Below are 22,915 nucleotides of genomic sequence, written 5' to 3'. Positions count from 1 at the left end.
TGCTAAGCTATGCAAATGACGAGCTGCCTTTTGTATTTGTTCCAGGAAATCACAGATGACTGTGTCTCTAGCCTTCACCCTTTGCTGAGCTTGCTCCCAACAAAATGCCACTGTAATACCCCATTAAATGGTACTATCTAATCTCGATTGCTTGCCTCTTGAATCCGTCCACAATGGCTTCTTACTCAGATATAGTTTTGACAACCCATTCTTGTTGTTTCTGAAGAGACTTCTCTAAGTCAGCTATCTGGATTCTCAAATGCTTGTACTGATGTTGGCTGTCTATCAAACGTCACTGAGCAATCTTTAGTTGTTCTTTCAAAGTCTCTCTTTCGTCGTGCCCTTTAAAATTTATTTTCAGGCTGTTGGCTTCATTTTTCCAGTACTCAGAAGTCCTTTTCAGATTAGAATTGCTATGGACTTGTTCTCGATACCCTTTTCTCAAGTCTTCAAGTTAAAAACAAGTTTTCTTCTGTTCTTTCTCTGACTTGTCTGCCCGATCCTTCTGAGTATCGGCATCTAACTTCCACTGGTATCGTTCAGCTTCAAGTTCCCTTACCCTCTATTTCAGCTCATTCTTTACAGTTTCAAATTATTCCTTTGCTATTTCCAGTTCGAAAGGGACAGGCTTGAGATGTTCCTCCATGGTCAAAGTGTCCTCATGATCTAGCACTGGATGTTGTCATTTTTCCTTAGTCTTGGCCACTCTAAATAATCCGAAGTAACCATATCCTTGGCAGCCACAACATCCATTCGGAATACTTTCTTCCATGACTCATCTACTTTCTTGATCATTTTCTTGTAGTTGTCACCATGGTATACAAATTCTGATCCCGATAGTCTATATGTTGCTGGGACAAACTATCATGCCACATATTTTCAAAGTTCCAAGAGTGAAGAATACCCAACACCTCCCCATAGTCCAAGTAGGGTCATAGTGTCTGAATCCCCACATTTTTTCATTCATTTTTCTTTCGAGGCATCTTCATGCCACTTCAGAGTGATGAATTCTCCCAAAAATGAATAAGTGGTGTGAATCGGCGGTAGGCAATCCCGTTAGTCTTCTATAAATGACTGTGAATTCGACTTGGAGAAGCTGAGCACACCCAATGAACATTCCTCAACTACTCTTTCTGCATTGGTTGAGAGAGCGAAATGTCTTAGCTAAGATTGTCGGTGCTGGATTTACTCGCCTCGGGAGTTGTTCAAACAGTTCCACCATAGCTACATCAATGTATCCCAAAGTCCTTAGGAATATAATCAAACCATACAGACCCAGGGTGAAGAGATCTATTGCCTTCCATTCATTGGGATAGTTTTTCATGAGTTGCTTGATATGAAGCCAAAAATTTCCTTCCCCACTGCCTTTATGTCGAGCCCGGTCGGTTACCCATTTTTCGTCAACCCCTGTAACCTTGGCCTGTCCATTCTTGAAAGGATGACTTTTGATGTGTTTAATGTAGGCCCACTCAAGTCTGATGCTTTCGTAGTGTAGCAGTGTAGTACACTCTTCGATTGTGGGAACCATGTCCTCCTGGTTAAAAGTGAAACAATTGTACCCCAGGTTCCAGAATTGAACCAATGCTCTGATTAGGGGCTCATCAGTCTTGACATAAAGCAAGAGTGCAATATCACCATACCGTTGACTGAACTTCTATTTCGGTCACTCTTCCAACTGTCCCAGATGTTTCGAAGCTCTTTACATCATTCTGCTTTAGGCTGCAGAGGCGTAGCTAACCAATTCTGACACATAGCTTCCTTGACGATTATCTCCCTTTTCTTTATGGGTCTTTTCGGACCATAGTCGTACCTTGGCATTTTTTTACCTTTTGCATTACAACCCCTTTGTCCTTTAATACAGATTATTTGTGTATAACTAACACCTTTTTATGGATCAATAGCCTCTTTTTATGATGAAATGCTAAAAACAAAGACAAACACGAAAGCAAAAAGTTAGTAATATAAAAATATAAATGCTGAAGAAAAGAAAAATAAAAATAAAGATGGCAAACTGTATGAGTAAAAAAATCATCCTAGGTTTTGAAATGGGGTTTTGGGGTAGGCTCTAATTCTTTGTCGTCTCCCGGTTTTGGTTTAAAAAGGTATCCGAGTTCTCCTTGCTGGTGCACCCTTGGGCTTGCCAGACCCTTAGTCCTAAGCCCATTACAAGCTTGTGTCGACTAAGTTAAACTCGAGAGGATACATTCCCTTATGTCTGTGCGGTGAATAAATTCACACGAAGACATAAGGTATATGAATCTCGAAGGCTACTTGCTAGGCCTGTGCGGAGAATAAATTCTCATGAAGGCGTCGCTTTCACCCCCACTTAAAAACGGGTTTGGAGCTCGGGTATAGAGCCTTAGATGAAAAAGCTTAAAAGGCTGAAATCTTTGAAAGAAATCATCAGTACAACTATTTATTTGAAAATATAATCAAAAGTAAATAATAATAATCGAAAAACTACCTTAAAATTTAAACTTACCATTTTCATTAAAAAGACAATCCGAAATTAACCTTAGCCTGGCTCACTTACCTGTCCCCAACGGAGTCACCAAGCTGTCGCAACCGTTTTTCGAGTGGGCCCGAAATTGGGCTTCGACTTGAATGAAATGGGTTAGAGTCGCCACATATCATTTATTTTAAGAACAAAATGGGTTGATCAGATACCTCGATTTCTTACCTGGTCTGCATCTTACCAGATATATGTTGGATTCGGGAGTCGGTTACAGTCAATGAAGGATTAGCACCCTTGAACTGCCCTTTCGATACTAATTAATTCCCAGTTGTCTTTAATTAAAAAATTATAAGTTAAATTAAAAGGTAAAATTTTGATCCAAATTACTTACCACTGACGGATTTGAAAGTATTCCCTTAAAAAGATAGAAATGTTAGATTTGTAACGAAGTGCATAATCAAATTAAGATAGAAAATGCATAAATAATCAAAATAATAAACAAAACAAAAAAAGGAAAAATAATAAAATAAATAAAAATAAAAGAATAAAACAAGATAAATAAAATGGTAAAATAAAAAATAAAACAAACCAAAATGGATAAAAAAATAAAAACAAAACAAAACAAAAACGAAGGAAAAAAGTAATGGAATTAAATAAAAAACAGAAACAAAATAAAAATAAAAAAAAAATAAAAATTAAAAGTAAAAAGTAAAAAGTAAAATAAAATAAGAATAAGAATAAGAATAAAAATAATGTATATATATGTAATGTAGTGTTTAATAAAAATAAAAAAATAAATATATATACAAAAATAAAGATGTTAAGAAAAGAAAACAGGAACAAACAAAAAACGAAAATAAAAAAAGATGAAATATATATATATATATTAATATTAATGTTAAAATAAATAAAATAAAGGAGGAAGGAAGGAAAAAAATATATATAAAATAATAATAAGGAAAATAATATATATAAATGTAATATAAAAAATAAAAAAATTAAAACACGCAGGGACTAAATTGAAAGATTAATAACTTGGGGGTACAATTTAAAAGCAAATTGGGGTAAAATTCAATTTAAGGGGCAAAATGAAAGCATTAAAAAATAGGGGGACCAAAACTGCAATTCCCTATTTAACAAAAACACGAGGATCTAGTGGGGGTCTGATCGAATTACGGTCGGGTGGCAGGTTTCTATAAATGCCAACCCCATAAACAAAATTCATAATTTTCCCCCTTTCAAAAGATCAAAACGAAGACCCCTATTTTCTCTGGGGTGTCTTGGTATTCTTCATCAAATGAAGAACACCGCCACCCCAACCCAGAAACCAGCCATTTACGACCTTGTCGGCCACCGTTGATCGACGCCGACCGCCGTTAATCGGCGGTGAAACCTAACAAATTTTGCCTTTTTAGAAAGCTCTTCGTATCCCCATTTCGAAAATTTACTTTGTTTTTGCAAAACGACCTCAGGGGAGGCTAGATCTGAGAAAGTCTCGAAATGCCTCCCATTCGTTCCTCGGTCTTTTAGGTTTTTTGAATCCAAAACGAAAGAAAGAAAAAAAATATGCAAGCCTCAAAATCGAAAACAAGGTACGAATTTTACCTTTATTTCTTTTTGAAATGTTTACAAAGCTTCGATTTTTCTCTTGCAACTAATTCGTATTTTTTGTAAATTTCGTATGTAATTTCTGAGTATCTTTTTGACTTGCATTTACATCAATTATAACCCTAAAATAACCTATTTTTAGTTCGATTTGTTTGGTTTTAGACTCCTAATAGGACTAATCTACTGTTTTTTTGTATCCCACGAGCACACGTCTTTGATGACCGAGAAATATGGGTGGTTGACGAGTTGCGGCTGGGATGAATATTTCTCTATGCGTCGTTGGAATGGGGCCTTAGGGTATCGAAACCCTAATTTCTTATGCTATTTGGACCGTTGGATGGGTCCATATATGACGGTGGAGAATAAAGAGCGGCTGTTATTGTGAAAATCCCTAATATATTCTAGGGTTTCAAACTGGGTCGATTCGGGCTTCCTAGATCTCGGGTTGATTCGCGGGTTACTAGTTCGGGCTACAGCTTGGGTCCTTTGTTTTGTAATTTGGTGGGCTTGTAACAATTTTGTAACTGGGCTTTTAGACTGTGAGGCCTGTAAAAAACAAAAATGTTAGTGTAATAAAAATGATAATAATAATACATATATATATATATATATATATATATATATATATATATATATATATATATATACATATATATATATATATACATATATATATATATATATATATATATATGTATATATATATGTATGCTCCTAATTGGTCAGAAAAAGTGTATCTACAAATAACTATTTGTACAAAAAAATTAGATAGCTAATTGTATAAAAAAAATAAAAATTGAGTACCACACTACCCATAAATACCAAAGATGAGTATAAAAGCTATAGTTAACCAAATTAAATATATTTATTTATATTTTTAAAAATTATTTTATATCTTTATTTTTTAAACAAAATAATAAAATAAATTTTGTATTCAACAAAAAATATAATACTTCATATCAACTTAACGAGTCTAATATTTTTCTATTAATTGATCTAATTTGATAAAAGAAAGTTATTCAAAAAGTAAAAAAAAAAACTTAAGGGTGCATTTAGTTCACAAAATGTAAGATTACCGGTTGGAATAAGATTATTGGGAATGTTGCATTGTTGTGTTTGGTTCGTTTAGTAGGAATGTAAGATACAATGCTTGTTTAAAGGAATAAAAGATTATTGTAATGTATATTTTATCAAATTGTTCTTGTTTTATACTTGTTTTTTTTTAATAAGTTGAATTCTACTATAATTAATTTATATATTTTCTTTAAAAATTTTAAATTCATAAAAATTATATAATTTTTTTACAAAATTGAAAATATAAATAGATTTAATGAAAGAGTAAAATTTTATTTTAATCCCTGAATTTCATATAAAATTCTAATTATGAACTTTTTTGTAAATGTAAAATAGTTTAAGAATAAATTTGTAATTTAACATTCGTAGAATGTTTTTATTCAACGACAGAAGAATGATATTTTTTGGGGGGAAATTAAGAGCATTTTAGTTCAAAATATCGGGAATGTAATGATACCTATGGAATAGGTAATCACATTTATGATAATATACCCACAAAATACCATTATTAAGAATAACTTATTACCGGGATTGAGAATGTTTGTCGAGGAAATATTTTTTATTCCCCGATAATCAAATATGACCTAAACCAAACGCCCCTAAAAGATCAAAATATTTTTGAATAAATTCAAAGATAAAAATATCATTACGCTAAATATTTTAAAATCCATAGGTTGATCTCATCCAAAATTAATTCGGAGTTATTCAATTGCCAAGTGTAGTATCAGATCACGAAAGAAACGACACCGTTGGCTATCTCTCTCTAGCCTTTTACCGTTTTTCAAGTAAAGAATTCTCTCTCGGCACTCAAACGTAACTGGCAAAGAGTTACTGCTACGGCGCAGCATCAGAATCAGCCATTGTTTCAACTACCTTACAATTGTCGCTATAACTCCCCTCAATCTGTCGCCGAAGTCTTCTTAAAAGGCTACTTGATTTGACGTCGCCTTAAAGTGATTCAATCGAAAGAACAGCATCGCATCAACCGCCACAAAAGGAGGAAACCATGCTCCAAATTGGAGAAGAAAACCCTTCGAGGTACGGTCATTGAACTTAGGGCTTTATTTTAGCTCTTCCATGATTTTGCATTCGAGTAACAACGTGTAATCGATGTTTTTGGTAGGTTTGAGTTACTGAGTGTTGTAAGAAAGCACTCGAATCTATTGGGGAAAACGAAGGCGGACGACCAAGATGCTTCTGACGTTGAAATGGACGGTAAATTTTGGCACGACGTCTTTGATTTGTATTTCGTTCGGGGTAAGGAGTCTAGAGGTCGCCAAGACGATGATCTTATATTTTTCGTCCGGAAATGGGTATCAGATCTCGATCACTTCTTGTTATCTCTAAAATAATAAAAACAATTACTTGGAATATTAAGCTAATTGTTTCGGTTTATGATGCTATAGAAGGGGCATGGTTTTAACGATAGTGACGAAAGCGTTGCTCCTTACTTTGTACGCAGGTGGGCACCTGAGGTAAAAGAAAGTTAAAACTAACTTGAATCTGAATTTATGTTTTCTTGTTTAAGTTGATTTCATTTCACTTTATTAGTTTGCGTTGCTTTTTGTTATAATGCCATAGCTTCAAATTGTGGGCTATCTATGAATTATGATTCCATTTAGTTTGACTGTCTTTACTCTCTCTTTTTTTCCTTTTTTTTTTTGACACAGTTGGATAAGCTAGTTGGAGACAGCTTATCAGTGGTGGATTGGAGGCGCTCATTTTACTTGAACATGATTGCCCATACTTCATTCTCTGTAACAGTGGCGATTTGCAGGCAATTTCTACACTTCGATGTGTTGTGTCTTATCTATAAATGTGATAACACATTTTAATTATTTTTCCGAATATTAGCTTCATGTTGTGTCTTTGTTTCGTCCTTCCCTCCCCGGTTAACAAACTTTTCTGTCTTTAAATCTGAAGTTTGAACCATAACAAAGAAAAGAGATATTTATTTTCTGCAAGTTTTTTTTTTGAGAGTTCACTTTGTTAGATTATGATTTGATTTTAACTATAAGTTATTTTCCCCCTTTTACAGTCAGAGTGTCCTTAAAAATCATCAAATGGGGCAAGACACACCATTGTCTGCTATCTACAAGGTAATTCCCGCTCCAATGGTTTTAATGATGGCAATCACGAGGACATTTACATCATTTTGTACTTAAGATCTTTCATCATGAAAAAAAAAATCAGACCGGATTGTTGCTGATAAGTGTAGAAATAAACATGTAACTATTGCTTCCAACATGCTGTATGAATTACTGAATTCATCCTCCTTGTATATGCTATACACTGCTAATTTTTGTAATTTTAATTCTAGACCTTCAATTATTTTTATGTTAAGCCAAATGCTGCTACCTGAAAGGATTGTTTAATGTCCTTGCCGACATTGAGTGCTGCATTATTTAATTGTCAATCTTTCATTCTGCTGTCCTGCAGGTTGTGAAGACTGTTTATGCATCTCCCAGTAGAGTAAATTTTCATTTGGACTCAAAAAAGGCAAGCCTTATTATTTCCAGGAAATCATGGTGATAATGGGATTTTCTTCAATTTTATGACATATTCACTAATATGCATGCAGGAAGTTGAGACAACACCTGCCTATCCAGACATCTGTTTTGCAATAGATGATTTTGACTCTACTTTTGATGCAGTGGTAAATGCTTTCTTTTTCTTTATAAAATTACCAATCGTTGTTGTTTATGATCATATTGTTGCATAAATGCACATCATAATATTATCTTTTTTCTAAAAAAAAATACTTATGATGAACTTTCAATTTAAGCAAATTATTGCACATTTTCCCAAAGAGTAAGATTCGAGTGGTATATGGCTTTCAACTTGGCTAGTATCACTGCCTTCCTCTTGTAACCAATTTTTTTTTTTGATAGGACTTGTAACCAATTTTAAAAGCACTGAGCTAATGAGAAGTTGGAATTTGCTATTTGTGAAGCATGTATAAGGACCAAAGCCACTTCTTTTATTGTGGCTGTGCATCCTTTTTCATTTTTATTGTTATCCTGTTGTTCTTTGTTATTTATATATATAAAAAATGCTGGATTTCATGAAAAGCAGATATTTTTGTTAACTGTCGGACTTCCAATATATCACTGACATTTTTATCCTTGTGCAGGTCTTGACCGATACGGATCATTGCTATTGTGTGCTTCTTAATGCACTTGATGGTGCAGCATTTCCTAGTGAAAAGGGTACAAATGATAACAGTTCCAGTAACAAATCACCATTAAGAGTAGATACTAATTCTGTGAAGACGAAAAATAGTAAGGTTTGGGTCCTTTCTCTGCTTTGTGATAATTTATGCGTGTATTGATTCCATGGTCAACCAGAATCTTCACTTTGAAGGAGGTAATTAGAACTTTTTGGTTTTTATGTTGCTTTAAGATTGTCAAGAGTACTAAATTTTACTTGGTTGAAAAAAAATTGTACAGAACATGCCAAAATGATTTTGTTCTTTTGAGATATCTATTTTCCTTGAATCACTTGTAAATATTTCCTTCCGCCGTTCTCAGAATCCTGAAATTTTTGTTTTGTTTTTGCCTGTAATGGATGTTACTTGTAGACAAGACACCAATATAGAGAGTGCTTTTTGAATTCTTGCAATTGTTTTCTGCTGTGATCAATGGATTGATCATTAAGGCGCTAGTGGGGTGGTATAGTTGACTAGGACGTAAATGGGCTGTCCTTGGAATTCTAACTTCTAACAATGATGCATTTCAGTGAGAGAGTCTTTACATTTTCCCTGTGAACATTCAAAATATATTAACATAAACGATGAAAGTGGTATATTGTTACTTTTCCTAATGTTTGTTGCATTTTAGTGATGCCAACTAGGAATATTTTATCATCGTGAACAAGTTTTGTAGATGTAAATAACATTTTGTTAGCTTCAAATGAACTGGTACCATTGGTTCTGTAAGCTGCTTAGGAATTATATAGGTGCAACTGTTCTTGATTGGAATATCGGTTTGCAGACAACATGACATGCTGCTAATTGTTATTGCAGCTCACACTTTTTTCTGGATTTGTCAGCTATCAAATGGTTCGGGATGCATATGATGGTACACTATGGAATTAATCTTCCTAAGAACTGCCTTTGGTTTTTTGTTCATTCAGAATTCTGCAAAAACCTACAGCATCATCCGATAAATATTTTTCTGCTTTGTGTTTATGAAAATGTGATGAAGGAATTGATTTATACGTGGAATACACGAGTGGCGTATTTGGAATTGAATTTAGTTCTTTTGATTAAGCAACAGCTAAGTTACCTTTTAGTATAATCTTACAATGGGTTTGAACTCCGTAGGTGCATTTTGATCAACATTTGTAGAGAAACACGCACTTTCAGTTTATTTCATGTTGAGTGAGCCTGGTCTAGTTTAAAGGTGCTAGAAATGTAGACTACTTAAATTATGTTCTGAACAGCCTGACCTTGGCGTTTATTTTATTCTTCATGTTTATTTAGTACTCATTTCATATCATTTGCCTTTCTTTCTCAGCTGGGAGCTCTGGATTTGGAAGTCTTCTGTCAATTGGTCATTCCTCTGGCAAGAAAGATAGACTTTACATGAAAGGTCCTGGAGGACGTGGGGAAGTTGAAGTGGTTGTTTCAGGTGTCGTGGGTCAGTAAGAAACTCGTTCTTAGAATCTATCCTCTAAAATTTACTTCTTTGTCCCCTTTTTCCTCAATGCTAATGTAGATTAGATGTTTCAACAAAATGTAAATCCACTGTGACCCTGACCCATGTTTTTCAAGTTTAACATGTCTGATTCATCAATCATTATGTTAACTTCAAAGTAATGATTATTGTGGGGTATTGAGGATATTAGCTGACTGATGAAATTAAGTGAATGATGCATGCAAGTGTTGAGTCAAATATTGAATCCACCTTTTCTTATCAGATCAAAGCAAGCAGGACTCAGGCCCCTTTTCACCCATCATATCAAAAAAGGGTTTTGGGTTTGGCTCAATTGTTCGTAAAGCAGCTTCGGTTGCATCTGTAGCAGCAAAGAATGCTTATGCAGCAGCTGCTGCCACTTCATCTTCTGATGAGGAGATTATACCCCTCAAATGCTGCTTAATGTCTATAACATTGCCCTGGGAAGACATTGCTTATGATCTTTTGTTCAAGGTAAGATCATATTTCACAATCGCATTTGCTGCAATACTGATTTCGCGCCACATGCCAATGACTGGGCTAACTTCATTTTTCATTTATCACCGAACTCAGGGTAGTCCTCCCGTGAACTTGTAGATGACTTGTAATCATGTTGCCAAAATCTACAAAACATGAGTAGGTGCAGAAGGGAAAAGCGTTGTAGAAGTGCAAATGCAAACTTGGAGAGCATGAAAGAGGGGGATTAGCATTATCTCTCTCTATATATATTGGCGTTGGGGGAATCGTTGTACATTATTAATTGTAAATACTAGTTTGTTGTTTGTGATGCTTTCATTGTATCAGATTCATTTACATTCCTAGTGGATTTGTGATCGGCTTTCCTATCTCTTTATTGTTTGCAGTATTTAGTTAGTTTTATAAAGGCTTAATATTTTGATATTTAAAATATTTTAATATTTTATTAAAAATATTTTTTATATTTTTAAAATTATATTTAAAATCAAGTATTTTTAATTATCTGATGAGGTTTTGGTAAAGTTGACGAAAACTGAGATCTTAGATCCTTGAATGCGTAGATATCATGTGTGTGTGATTTTCATTTGTCATATAAGCATATTGTTTGTAAATTATTTTATAAAAAATCGAGTTATTAGACCAAATTAATAATTATATTTTTTTATTTGTTTATAATGTATGTATATGATTAATTTTGATTTTAATCATATCTAAATATATTGTTGATAATATATATATATATATATATATATCAAATTATTAGTTCTAAAATATATTTATTTACATATAAAAGCATTTACATGTTAGATGGTGATAAGGACGAGGATTATCTTTTTAATTACTTCACACCGTTTCAGTTCACAATTTTAACTAATGATTTTTCAATTCACTATTATAATTTATAGATATTTGTGAAATTCATGAAATGATTAAGTTTATTGTTATGTATATGTATCTCATTATTCTTTTTAAATAGTATGCCTTAATTATAAGATAATATTTATTTATAATTTTTTATGTCACACTCTACAGACATATATGTTCAAACCCGAATCTTCCAAGAAGAAAACTATTTTCTTTTATTATTGAGATTATCTAATAAGTTCTTTTATATATATTATTAGTAAGAAAATAAAAATTAGATTATGAATAAAAATATTTAAAATATAAATAAATTTGAAACATTCTACATCAAATTAAGAGTATTAAATTAATATAAATTAATGATTATAATTATTTAGTATTTTTTCATAAAACTCATAAATTTTAATTTTTACTTTTAATCTCGTCTATCAATTTAATACCGTTATTAGCCCAAAATATCTGGACTGTGATGCCCAGTGGGTCATGAAAATTCCAACGAGCTCAAAATTTTCAAATCCCATTCTTCATTCAACAAAGAATAAAGATCCCGATTCCCGCCTCTTCAGTCTTCTCTCTGCAACTCAACGTTCGAAAGTACGATGGCCGAGAATATCTGCGTATCAGTGACATTAAGACCTCCCATCTCCCAAGATTCTCCTTCTGCAACTTTCTGGAGAGTAGAAGATAACCGAATCTCTCTTCACAAGCTTCATGGCACCCCCATTTCCGGCATTTCTTATGCTTTCGGTAAATCTCTCTTTCCCTCTCCCCTTGTAGAAAAAATATTATTAAATAATAATATTATTATTACTACTATATTATTATTATTACTATGAATATTTTATATTCATGTAGGCTATTCAAGCCCAGCAAATTTGGATCCCAACACTCAAGCCCTAGAGTCTAATTACAAGGTGCCAGTTCGGATACAAATACCCAATACCCAAACTGAAGCCACCGTCAGTGAATACCCTTCAACTCCAGTCGGCGTATGGTCCATCGTGCCTCTTCAACGTCGAGCCGTCAAGCCTCCGAGACACCAGACATCGTCATTGCATACATCAACAGCAACCAAATCCTTACAAGATAAAACAAAATTCACCAAATCCACCATTATCTATGTTTAAATAACACTAAAATCAAAAAGCAAATTAGGTATTGTTACCTAACGAATTATTCAAAGATCCCATACCCCACTACATGCAACGATAAAACGAAGGGGATTTGCGAATAAGGGGGGCAGGCAGCAAAACACAAAACCAGAGGAAGGCACGTCTTTTCAACAGTAACAAAGAGCAAGTATGAAACACGAAAAGAAAGCTTTGTTCTTGTAACGAGGGTATTGTGAAACCCACATAAACAGTGTAACCGGGGTCTTCCCCGTTTTCATCGAAAGCAATACAAAATTTATAAAGGTATTCTCTCATTTCATTTTTTACTTTACAGTGCTTGTGTGCGTGTGTATGGAATTGAAACACAAATAATAAAACAAAATAGGAGATAAAAGCTCACCGAAATTGTCTGAGCCTTAAGCGTTAGGTTGGCATCGTCGGATTCCATAGTTTTAGATTTAGGTAAATAAAAAAGAAAGGGTTAGAATAAAACCAAGAGTGAGCCAGGTTAGGGGTGTCATCTCGTTTAAGGTTGTTTGATCGGGCTTCTCGGTCTGGTTCGATGTCGGTCGGAGTGGCGGCGTTTGGAGGTAGTTGTTGAAATCCACGACTGTGTGATGAATGTTGAAAAATAGGAGGAAGAGAGCAAAGAGGGGAACGACGCCTCTTGTGAGCGTGAGGGAGATGACAGGGGAAGAGGAGAAGTGGCGTAGAGAAAAGGGGGAATGCTTTGAGTTAATGCTATGGTAAATATTAGTTTTAGGGTTATATTTGTTTAATACGCTAGTTGTTTGTCCCCAAATATCCTTATATTTTAATCACTTTTTTCCTGTTTAAGTATATAAATCTATTATATATATATATATATATATATTTATGCGTGCATATAAATAACCTGTGCTATGATTACATATTATATTATTTGCTGCATAATGTGTAAGCATTATATGTAGGCATATAAAACACGTGTAGCTTCATTATGCCATGTTTCAATGACATATATAAACCATTTAGATTATATTTATTATTTTATAAACATGATTTATTATTTTTGTAAATGTCATTCTTCTTTCTAAAAGATTGGTTTTCAATGACAAGGTATAGAGTTTGATTGATTAAGTTTCTCGTATGTTTTAATCAATTATGATTTTATTAAGTTCATAATAATTAATTAGTTTTTTACCTTAATTATTATTGGTTTTACTGTTTAGCCATTTAAATTACTGTTATATATATATATATATATATATATATATATATATATTTGTTTGTCTTTTGAATTATAAAGTGTTTAGATTCCTTTGTTTATACTATAATCTGTAAAGTTTCATAGATCTAATTTTAGTCCTTTGTGTCTCTATTTACATACTTGTACATGTGTGCAACCTCATTTGTATATTATGGTTTCAATGTTTTATGTGGAATAAATGTAAATTATATTAAATTATTATTTATTCCTATATTAACTTAGGTTGTTCAATCTTTATTATTTTGTATTCTAATTCTTCATGTTTGTAAATTATCAATTATGTTCTTATTATGTATGTTAATACGTATATTCGTTCGAAGTACATGCTAGGATCTAAAGGTTTTGTGTGATAATTGTGTTTCTTGTATGAGTTTTGTTTATTTCAAATCATGTATATATGTATGCATATTATGTTACTTTCTAAACTTTACATATTCATGTGTATATTTGTTGACTATTATAAAATTCTTATTTATTAATTAAATTCAAATTCATTTTCTTTTATTAATTAAATATATTTATATGAATATGTATTTTGATTAATTCATTTTATTGTAAATGTCAATATTCATTTTTATATGCGTTAGTCGAAGATAGAATATTTCTTTATGAATAAGAAATAGATGAAATAGTTTTCCCGACAAAGGATTGCTAATGTCGAGATTTCTTTTCATATTAAAGAATTTTCTCTTTTAATTAATAATTTGAAACAAATTAAGCTTTAATAAATGTATCATATTTTGACTTGATATTTGGTTCAGGATTTCCACCATATACGAAAATATGTAAGCAATAGAGTACCAATTTTGGGCGTTGTGGGAGTGCTAATCCTTTCCCACGCGTAACCGACTCCCGAACCCGTTTTAATCGAATTTTTGGTAAACGCATACCAACTTTTTTCTTAAAAAATGATTTTTCTTAAAATTATTTTTAAAAGACACTTTTTTAGGTATTCGACCTACCTAACCCAAAGGCCGATGACGACTCTTTCCAATTTAATCCAAATTAATTCAAAATCAACCATTTTCCAAAATTAAAATCGTAACTATTTTCAAAACAATTAAACGATTGTCCCGCTGAAAAACGGTTACGATAGCTTAGCAACTCTACTGGGGATTTTTTTTAGAGTAAGTCTGTAAGTCGTTTACACATTGTCGTTTGGTGGAAATTATGAGTTCAAGTCTTTAGTTAACTTATGATCCTTTTATTGAAGTTTTTAATTGCTTCATTTTATTATTGTTATACTAACATTTTGATTTTTGCTTTCAGATCTGTCCAAGTTTTTTTCAAGAGGTTTTGTTTTTCTTTTGAGTCAAAGGGTTGAATGTTCCTTCTCACACACATCAAGCGCATTTGGATAATATAAGCTATATACCCGAGCTCTGAAACCTTTCTAAGTGGGGGCGAAAGTGACGTCTTCATGAGAATTTATTCTCCGTGCAGGCCTAGCAAGTAACCTTCGGGATTCATATACCTTATGTCTTCGAGGGAATTTATTCTCCGCATAGGCATAAGAGAATGTATCCTCTCGAATTAAACTCGTTCCACTTGAAACCTGTAATAGATGAGGATCGAGGGTTTGGAAGCCCAAGGGGGCACCGACATCAAGGACAATTCGAGTATCTTTTCTTGATAGAGCCGAAACTATGCATATAGTGAACCGTAGAATGGTCACCTTATGTATAGACGTACCGAACCTGTATGTCAATAGGTACCCAAAATAAGTGTACACAAAGGAGGAGTGTTTATGAACCTTTACCTTTTTTATGTTCATAGAATATATTTGTTCTTTTCAAACAAGTATGCGAATTAGATATCAGGCGGTTAGGATTTTTTGTAAATGACAAAGCATGGGGGTAGATATCATGTTGGGTAGGATCTACTAAAGCATGATTGGGTAGTCAGCAAATGAGGGTAGGTTTTATTTACTTATTATTTTGTTTATATTATGTGTACTAACCCATTTTGATTTTATGTCTATTTTTTATTTTGGATTTATTGCATTTGCATCCTCATGTCATCCAAAGGTGTTAATTCGCAAGTGATTGACTAATAAGAAAGCTGGTCATAATGAGACAAGAAATTCTTAACAATGTAGTCAAAATCGGGAGATCCAAAAATGTTCAAATGATCCATGAAGAAGGTCATCCGATGAATGAAGAAATCTAAAGATGATTGAAGACTTCCTTTAAAGGTGAAATGGTCGAGATGCTCCCTCAGAGATAGATACAGTCATATCAAGGACGAGAAGACCCTTCATAAGGACATGAAGACCAATTCGCATTGGAGGTAAGAATGAGATTTCAAGATTCAATTTAAAGTTATCCGACGTCATCAAAGATGATGAAATACGCCGACAATTGTTTGATGCAATGTTAGATTCCATGAAGAGTACGACTCAAGGAAATGAAGAGTTGCAATTGTATTTTGATTACATGGTGTACTTACTGAATTCTTGTCGTCTAAATGAAGGTTGTTCTATAAGTGGTCACTTTCGGAGTTAACACCTTATGCATTTGCATTTGCATTCTTATTTTTGCATTGACTTATTTATTTTTCTATTGTTGCTTTTTGTCATTTTGCTATCCTAATTGTACTACCTTGTTTTTTATGTGTTTTTTTCTTTGTCTGATTGCATGATCATGACATAATCAAAAGGTGTCGATTTGTGAGTGGTCAGCATAGTAGAAGGCTTTCATGATGGACAAGGGGTTTTGTGATCAAGCAGGCTATAATACAGTTGAAAAGTGGCATCCTAAGAAAGCGTCGAGAATAGTGGAGAGATCTGCACCCAAATATCCCATGGTTGAGAAAGAGCAAAATGAGATAAGAAAGATAAAAGAGCAGATGTCCAAGATGATGGATAGGATAGATGTTTTATCCAAAGGAAGTGGGATTTCTACATCAGAAAAGAATGAGCTCGACGAAAGCAACCTTGAGGTGTCAAATACACAAGGGACTACTTTAGAACTTGATGATTCTAGGCAGTATGAGAAGCCACGCACAGTCACCATTCGTATCAACAAGTTGTTTGGAAACGACAAAAAAATAGTGGAAACTGTAGAAGTCCAGAAAGATGAAAAGAAATCATGCAATCATAACTCGTGGGCATTTGAGAGGATACTTACAGCGTCAGGAGAAATAAACCTGAAGACTCTAGTTCCATCCAAGCCGAGAGGTGGCTCTCGTTTTGATTTTATCCCTATAAAATATAAGGAGTTGTATGATAAGCTTTTAAAAGCTCGGGAGGTGTCCCCGCAGTATGTGAAACCTTTACAACCTCCATATCCGGAGTGGTACGATGCCAATGCCAACTGTGAATATCATGTAGGAGCTCAATGACATTATATCGAGACTTGTGTTGCCTTCAAGCATCGAATTAATTGCTTACTAGAGCATGGAATATTGGAATTTGAGAATGAGGGTCAACCGGGTTCAATAGTCAAACATCTGGTCGAGGCGAAACCGAGTGAGTCCAAGGACAAAAGCATCAGTAAGAGTATCCAAAATGAAGAGCGTCTATTGAAATATGAAGCTCAAATACTTCAATTGCAAAATGAAAAGGACATTCTGAACAGAGAATTAGAAGCCATGCAAGATGGTTTTCAAAGAATCAATCAAACCTTTCAAAGTGTTGGGTTAGGCAATACTCTAAAAGAGTGGGCAAAAGAAGCCTCTAAATTTAAGAGTGGTATCGAACAATGGAAAAGAAATTGTAAAATGCATGAAGAACGAGCTAAGAGGTGCTCTCGTGATCTACAGATTGCTGAAAATGAACGTAAAATAGCCTTACAAGAGTTAGGGATATGGAAAGCAAAGAACGAAATGTTGAGAACAGCCCTTACTGACGCAGAAGCTTGGTTTCAAAACCATAATCATAAGAAATATATTGAACTCGAAACAAGTAGAGCCGATAATAAAACAATGACAGAGTTAGTACATGATTATAGAAATCTTGCACGAGAAAATTTATGACCACATCGAGTCTCTTACTAGAGAGAATGGTCAATATTGCTTACAACTTCAAAGGTTGAAATGTAAAGTGGAGAAAAAAGAAAATGTTATGAATGAGGCGGTTATTCAATTAAGCAAAGTGGCTCATAAGTTGGTTGAGTTAGCTGTCTTTGCAAGAGATTTGAAGCAGATTGATGGCTCATCCCGGATCATGCTTGGAAGATAACCTGGCTTCTAAACGAGAAAAAAAGCTAGGAGCCAAAGCTATTTATTATTTGTAGTTTGGTTATTTGATGTACCGAGACCTTTGTGTTCAATGAAAGTTGTTTTAAGATGGTCACTATGGAATGAAACCTTTTGCATTTGCATTTGGCATATGCATTTACATTCTGCATAACATTCATTTAAGCATTTTTACATGCATAATTCATAAAAAAACATATAGTTAATTCATAGAGGATTCCATAAAGTGGTCCTACCACGTGACACTAAATAAAATCAAGAAGCTAAAATAAGTACAGTTGGAGCTTGTTCAGTTGATTGTAGGACTGAGCCTTCCAGAATGATCTGAGAAAAGAGCCCCCATATCCTGAGGGTTACGATATTGATATCGTGCAAAGTTATCACATAAGAAGCTCATGACATTCCTCCGAGATTTGTGAGGCACTGAAGCTCAAGATCCAAAACTTTATTGATTCAAGGGAATGGATAATCGAAAAAATAATGGGGGTATTGCATCTACCATTGCATTGAGTGCATTGTTTGTTTGAAATCATTTTTGTTCTATCTTTTATTCTTGATTAATCTTTTAAGTGACTGAACTTATGCTACCTTCTAAGGTTGAATAATTGAGCAAATTTTAATCTTTAGTTCTTTGAATATCGAACGAATTAAAGATTCTTTTAATTCTTCTTAATTCTTCAAGAATTATAGATTTTTTAAATATGGCAAGATCAGACATTTCTTATCCTGTCCCAAAAAAAATCCCTCTATTTTTACCCAGAATAATACATGGAGATACAAAGAGTTATACCGATACCTTTGAGTTAATAAAGTCACATCATCGTCTTTTTAGACGCAAAACAACATTTTTCTACCAATAAAACCTGCAGATATTAAGTTCAAGATGTTCACTTGAGCATGAACCTTCCTACCAGAAGACACAACTTGGGACATTTCGTATCAATTTTATGAAGTTGAGCCTAAACAATTGAAACATGTTGGGAGCAAGAAGCAGAAAGGAGAATGAATTCGAAATAACTCTATCATGCATTAATTATATTTTTTCATGTGAATAAAATTAATTCTGAAAATCTATCCCCCTGGGGATATCTCTTCTATGAGGACTTTTGTGTATGAGATGATGAACGACTTTGTTTCATTTATCCATATATGTATATATATATATCCCTTGTTGTCCCCTTTTGAGCCTATAATATTTTTTCTTCTGATTCAACCCTAACCAAGGATCACCCTCCACACTGGGGGGCAAGGTGGAATAAATCTGCTCACGTGAGTGAAGACATCAATCCAGAGGAGATACCAAAAGTTAATCAAATGCCAAGTGTGAAGATCCAATCAGAGCAAAAGGAGGAAAAAATTAAAGCATGGATAATAAAGAAAAAATAAAGAGCAAAAAAAAGCAAAGAAAAAAGAAAAAAAAGTAAAGAAAAAGGGACGAGAATCAACTCAAATAGCGCATCAAACTTCAAACTATGAGATTGATCAAGCACAATCATTCCAAAAGAACATGGAGTATCCAGAGACCATCAATAGAGAGAGACACATACGAACATATTCAAATTGAGCAAGACAGGATTGAAGCCATCAAAATGAATTGATCCTTGGTTCATTACCCTGAAACACTTATTTGGGCCTACTTATCCTTTTCTTTCATAACCATGAACCATGGCCTACATTACGTGCCTTAAAAAGTCTTTTCTAATAATACATGGATTTCTAGACAGAAGAGGCTATCTTCATATTTCATCCCGCCCATCAGGATTAATCTTTATTTGCAAAATGTTTTCTAAAATATTTAATGCATGATATGGAAAAATGACAAAGGGGGGTTCAAGACGTAAATTCTGAATAACGTCTTGAAACCAAAGGAGGATTCGAGTTAAAAACCTGAAAAGGCTGCTCGAATGTAAAAATTATGCAGCTGAGGCGATCGCACAAATTTGTTGATAAGGCTTCGCACAATGCGTGACCATGAGAGCTGGGAGCCGAAGAACACTTCCAGTAGAGGAGCATACAAGCTACCCCATCAAATCAGTGAACATCAAAGAAATAAGAAAGCTAAACCATTGACCAAAAACAACCTAAGACATTCAAACCATTGACCAAACACAATAACCTATCCATTTCCCAAAGATAGCTTTGATCTTGACACTTGTCAAAAAGTTATAATTTATTGAAGGATTAACAGTGTAATTAATTATTTGATATCCAATGAACTCTATTTTTATGATTTGTTACAATTATAAAACTTAGAGAGGGGCAATATTTTCAAAACTTTTGATTAAACATTTTTCAAAACTCTTCTAATTGATATTTTCAAATTGATATTTTCAAAACTTTTGAAAATAAAAGAAGAAGAAAAACACTTTTCAAAGAAGACAATCTCTCTAGAGTGGATCTTGGTCTTTGACTTGTGACTCTCAGACACAAAGCTCAAGCTTAGAATCAGTGTTGAAGCAATAGAGGGCATCTTTGAAGATTCAACATCAAATGTTGGGGCATCTTTGGAGATTCAACATCAAATGTTGGGGCATCTTTGGAGATTCAACATCAAAATATTGGGGCATCTTTGGAGATTCAATATCGAATATTGGGGCATTCAATATCCTGATGCGAACGATCAGATCTTCTGAAGGTATTTCCTCCACCAGCAGGAACAAGCAAATTATCAATATCCTCTGATGTTGTTTCTCTTAAAAAAAGTTTTTTTGTCTCACTTGAGATAATTTCTCAAAACAAATTTTGTCTCACTTGAGACACTTTCTCAAAACAAATTTTGTCTCGCTTGAGACAATTTCTCAAAACAAATTCCGTCTCGCTTGAGACAATTTTTCTCTGAGATACAAATTTCGAGTCTGTTTTACTTGAAACAAATTTTATAATCTTTGAGTCAGTTTTTTTGAAACACCCATCTGTAAGATCGTTTCTTTTGAAACAAATTTTGTCTCTCTTGAGACAATTTCTTTTAAAAAAATTTTGAGTCTGTTTCATTTGAAACAAAGTTGTCTCACTTGAGACTGTTTTACTTGAACGAAGACATTTCATTTGACTCAAGATTTTTTTTCTCAAAACAAGATTTGTCTCGTTGGAGACATGTTTTATTTTAAACAAGACATTTTATTTCACTCAAGATAGTTTCCCTCGAAACAAAAAATTTTGTCTCCCTTGAGACAGTTTCCCTTGAAACAAATTTTGTCTCCCTTGAGACAGTTTCCCTTGAAACAAATTTTGTCTCCCTTGAGAAGGTTTCCCTCGAAACAAATTTTGTCTCTCTTGAGACAGTTTCCATTGAAACAGATTTTGTCTCCCTTGAGATTGTTTCCCTTTAAACAAATTTTGTCTCCCTTGAGACAATTTCACTTGAAATAGAAGATTTTATCTCGCTTGAGATAGTTTCACTAGAAACACAATATTTTTAGAAACTAAGCCTGATTTTCAGGGGTTTCTTGAAGAAAAGCTTGAGAAACCATCGTGATATGTAGGGGATTCTTGATGAAAAGCTTGAGGGAGCGTCGTGATATGTTGGGGTTCCTTGATGACAAATTTGAGAAACCATCGTGATATGTAGGGGTTTCTTGATGAAAAGCTTGAGGGACCGTCGTGATATGTAGTGGTTCCTTAATGACAAATTTGATGACAAGCTTGAAGGACCATCGTGATATGTAGGGGTTCTTTAAGGACAAGCTTGAGAAACCATCGTGATATGTAGGGGTTTCTTGATGAAAAGCTTGAGGGACCATCATGATATGTAGGGGTTCCTTGATGAAAAGCTTGAGGGACCATCATGATATGTAGGGGTTCCTTGATGAAAAATTTGATGACAAGCTTGAGAAACCATCGTGATATGTAGGGGTTTCTTGATGAAAAGCTTGAGGGACCATCGTGATATGTAGGGGTTCCTTGAAGACAAATTTGATGAACACTCGAGGGACCAACGTGATATGTAGGGGTTCCTTGGTGACAATTTAGAAACTGAGCTTGATTTTCAAGGGTTTCTTGATTTTTAAGTCCTTCGGGCCATCCATAAGACTTACAGGATGTTTCAAATTAGATCTAAGAAACTGAGCCTTCGGGGGTTTCTTGATTTTTAAGTCCTTCGGGCCATCCATAAGACATTCAATGCAGGATGTTTTCAAATGAGATCTAAGAAACTGAGCCTTCAGGGGTTTCTTGATTTTTAAGTACTTCGGGCCATCCATAAGACCTTCGTGCAGGATATTTTCAAATGAGATCTAAGAAATTGAGCTTTTGGGGGTTTCTTGATTTTTAAGTCCTTCGGGCCATCCATAAGACCTTCAGTGCAGGATGTTTTCAAATGAGATTTAAGAAATTGAGCCTTCTGGAGTTTCTTGATTTTTTAAGTCCTTCGGGCAACTATAAGACCTTCAGGCAAGATGCTTTCAACATTTCCATTTCTTGATTCACGACATTTTGAATCAGAGACGAACCTACAAAAAAGACTGGACAAAAAATGGTTTTCGTTTTCATCTTTGCTCTATTCTTGTTAACACAAGAATGTGCAAAGAGGGGCAGCTGTAGACACCCGTTTTTGTCCGGGTTGAAAAAATATTATTAAATAATAATATTATTATTACTACTATATTATTATTACTATTAATATTTTATATATGTGTAGGCTATTCAAGCCCAGCAAATTTGGATCCCAACACTCAAGCCCTAGAGTCTAATTACAAGGTGCCAGTCCGGATACAAATACCCAATACCCAAACTGAAGCCACCGTCAGTGAAGACCCTTCAGCTCCAGTCGGCGTATGGTCCATCGCGCCTCTTCAACGTCAAGTCGTCAAGCGTCCGAGCCACCAGACATCGTCATTGCATACATCAACAGCAACCAAATCCTTACAAGACAAAACAAAATTCACCAAATCCACCATTATCTATGTTTAAATAACACTAAAATCAAAAAGCAAATTGAAGACACTAGTTTTTTATTTCATTTGTTTTATTTATTATTATTTTGTTTTAATATTATTATTATATTATTATTATTATTATTATTATTTTATTATATTACAGGCCCAAATTACAAACCAGACCGGAGGCCCAATTACAACCTATACTGGCCCAGACCCAACAGACCTAACTTGGTCCAGGCCCAGTTACAAACAAAAACCCTAAATTGATTAGGGTTTGTATCACAAGCTTCTAGCCGTCGTCGATCCTGAAGACCCCAGCCGTTTCC

The 22,915-nt window shown here is 34.0% G+C and overlaps 2 protein-coding genes across 4 annotated transcripts in view; both read left to right on the top strand.

The window, feature by feature from the left end:
* The first annotated feature begins 6,010 nt into the window (after positions 1–6,010).
* LOC120202103 (uncharacterized protein KIAA0930 homolog) lies at positions 6,011–10,552 on the top strand. 3 transcript variants are annotated; one of them, XM_039202581.1, is made up of 12 exons: positions 6,024–6,175; positions 6,261–6,450; positions 6,544–6,612; positions 6,808–6,914; positions 7,176–7,236; positions 7,577–7,636; positions 7,719–7,793; positions 8,271–8,423; positions 9,162–9,216; positions 9,655–9,777; positions 10,058–10,287; positions 10,387–10,550. In XM_039202581.1, exons 1-12 carry the CDS (start codon positions 6,144–6,146, stop codon positions 10,408–10,410), a joined length of 1,179 nt encoding a protein of 392 aa, XP_039058512.1. In that variant the 5' UTR covers positions 6,024–6,143; the 3' UTR covers positions 10,411–10,550. The 3 variants fall into 3 exon arrangements, with proteins under 3 accessions (XP_039058514.1, XP_039058513.1, XP_039058512.1); XM_039202583.1 differs by lacking the exon at positions 10,387–10,550 and having other exon boundaries at positions 6,011–6,175; positions 9,655–9,781; positions 10,058–10,275; XM_039202582.1 differs by lacking the exon at positions 6,808–6,914 and having other exon boundaries at positions 6,020–6,175; positions 6,544–6,599; positions 10,387–10,552.
* A 1,201-nt stretch (positions 10,553–11,753) lies between these two features.
* The window catches only part of LOC120202074 (kinesin-like protein KIN-7N), a 34,174-nt gene continuing 23,012 nt past the window's right edge, over positions 11,754–22,915 (top strand). Inside the window, exon 1 of the mRNA XM_039202559.1 lies at positions 11,754–11,901. Coding sequence (XP_039058490.1) covers positions 11,754–11,901 — 148 coding nt within the window. The remainder of the gene's footprint in view (positions 11,902–22,915) is intronic.

The sequence above is a fragment of the Hibiscus syriacus genome, unplaced genomic scaffold (genome assembly GCF_006381635.1).
Source record: "Hibiscus syriacus cultivar Baekdansim isolate YM2019G1 unplaced genomic scaffold, ASM638163v2 tig00008146_pilon, whole genome shotgun sequence".
Classification (NCBI taxonomy): domain Eukaryota; kingdom Viridiplantae; phylum Streptophyta; class Magnoliopsida; order Malvales; family Malvaceae; genus Hibiscus; species Hibiscus syriacus.
This window is presented reverse-complemented; position numbering and strand designations above follow the sequence as displayed.

Bases quoted from the DNA above. Each gene is read 5' to 3' on its own strand.
- LOC120202103 (XM_039202581.1), top strand. From the start codon at position 6,144: ATGCTCCAAATTGGAGAAGAAAACCCTTCGAG. The intron at 8,424-9,161 runs GTTTGGGTCCTT...TTGTTATTGCAG, and splicing joins TGAAGACGAAAAATAGTAAG to CTCACACTTTTTTCTGGATT. The intron at 9,778-10,057 runs GTCAGTAAGAAA...TTTTCTTATCAG, and splicing joins GGTTGTTTCAGGTGTCGTGG to ATCAAAGCAAGCAGGACTCA.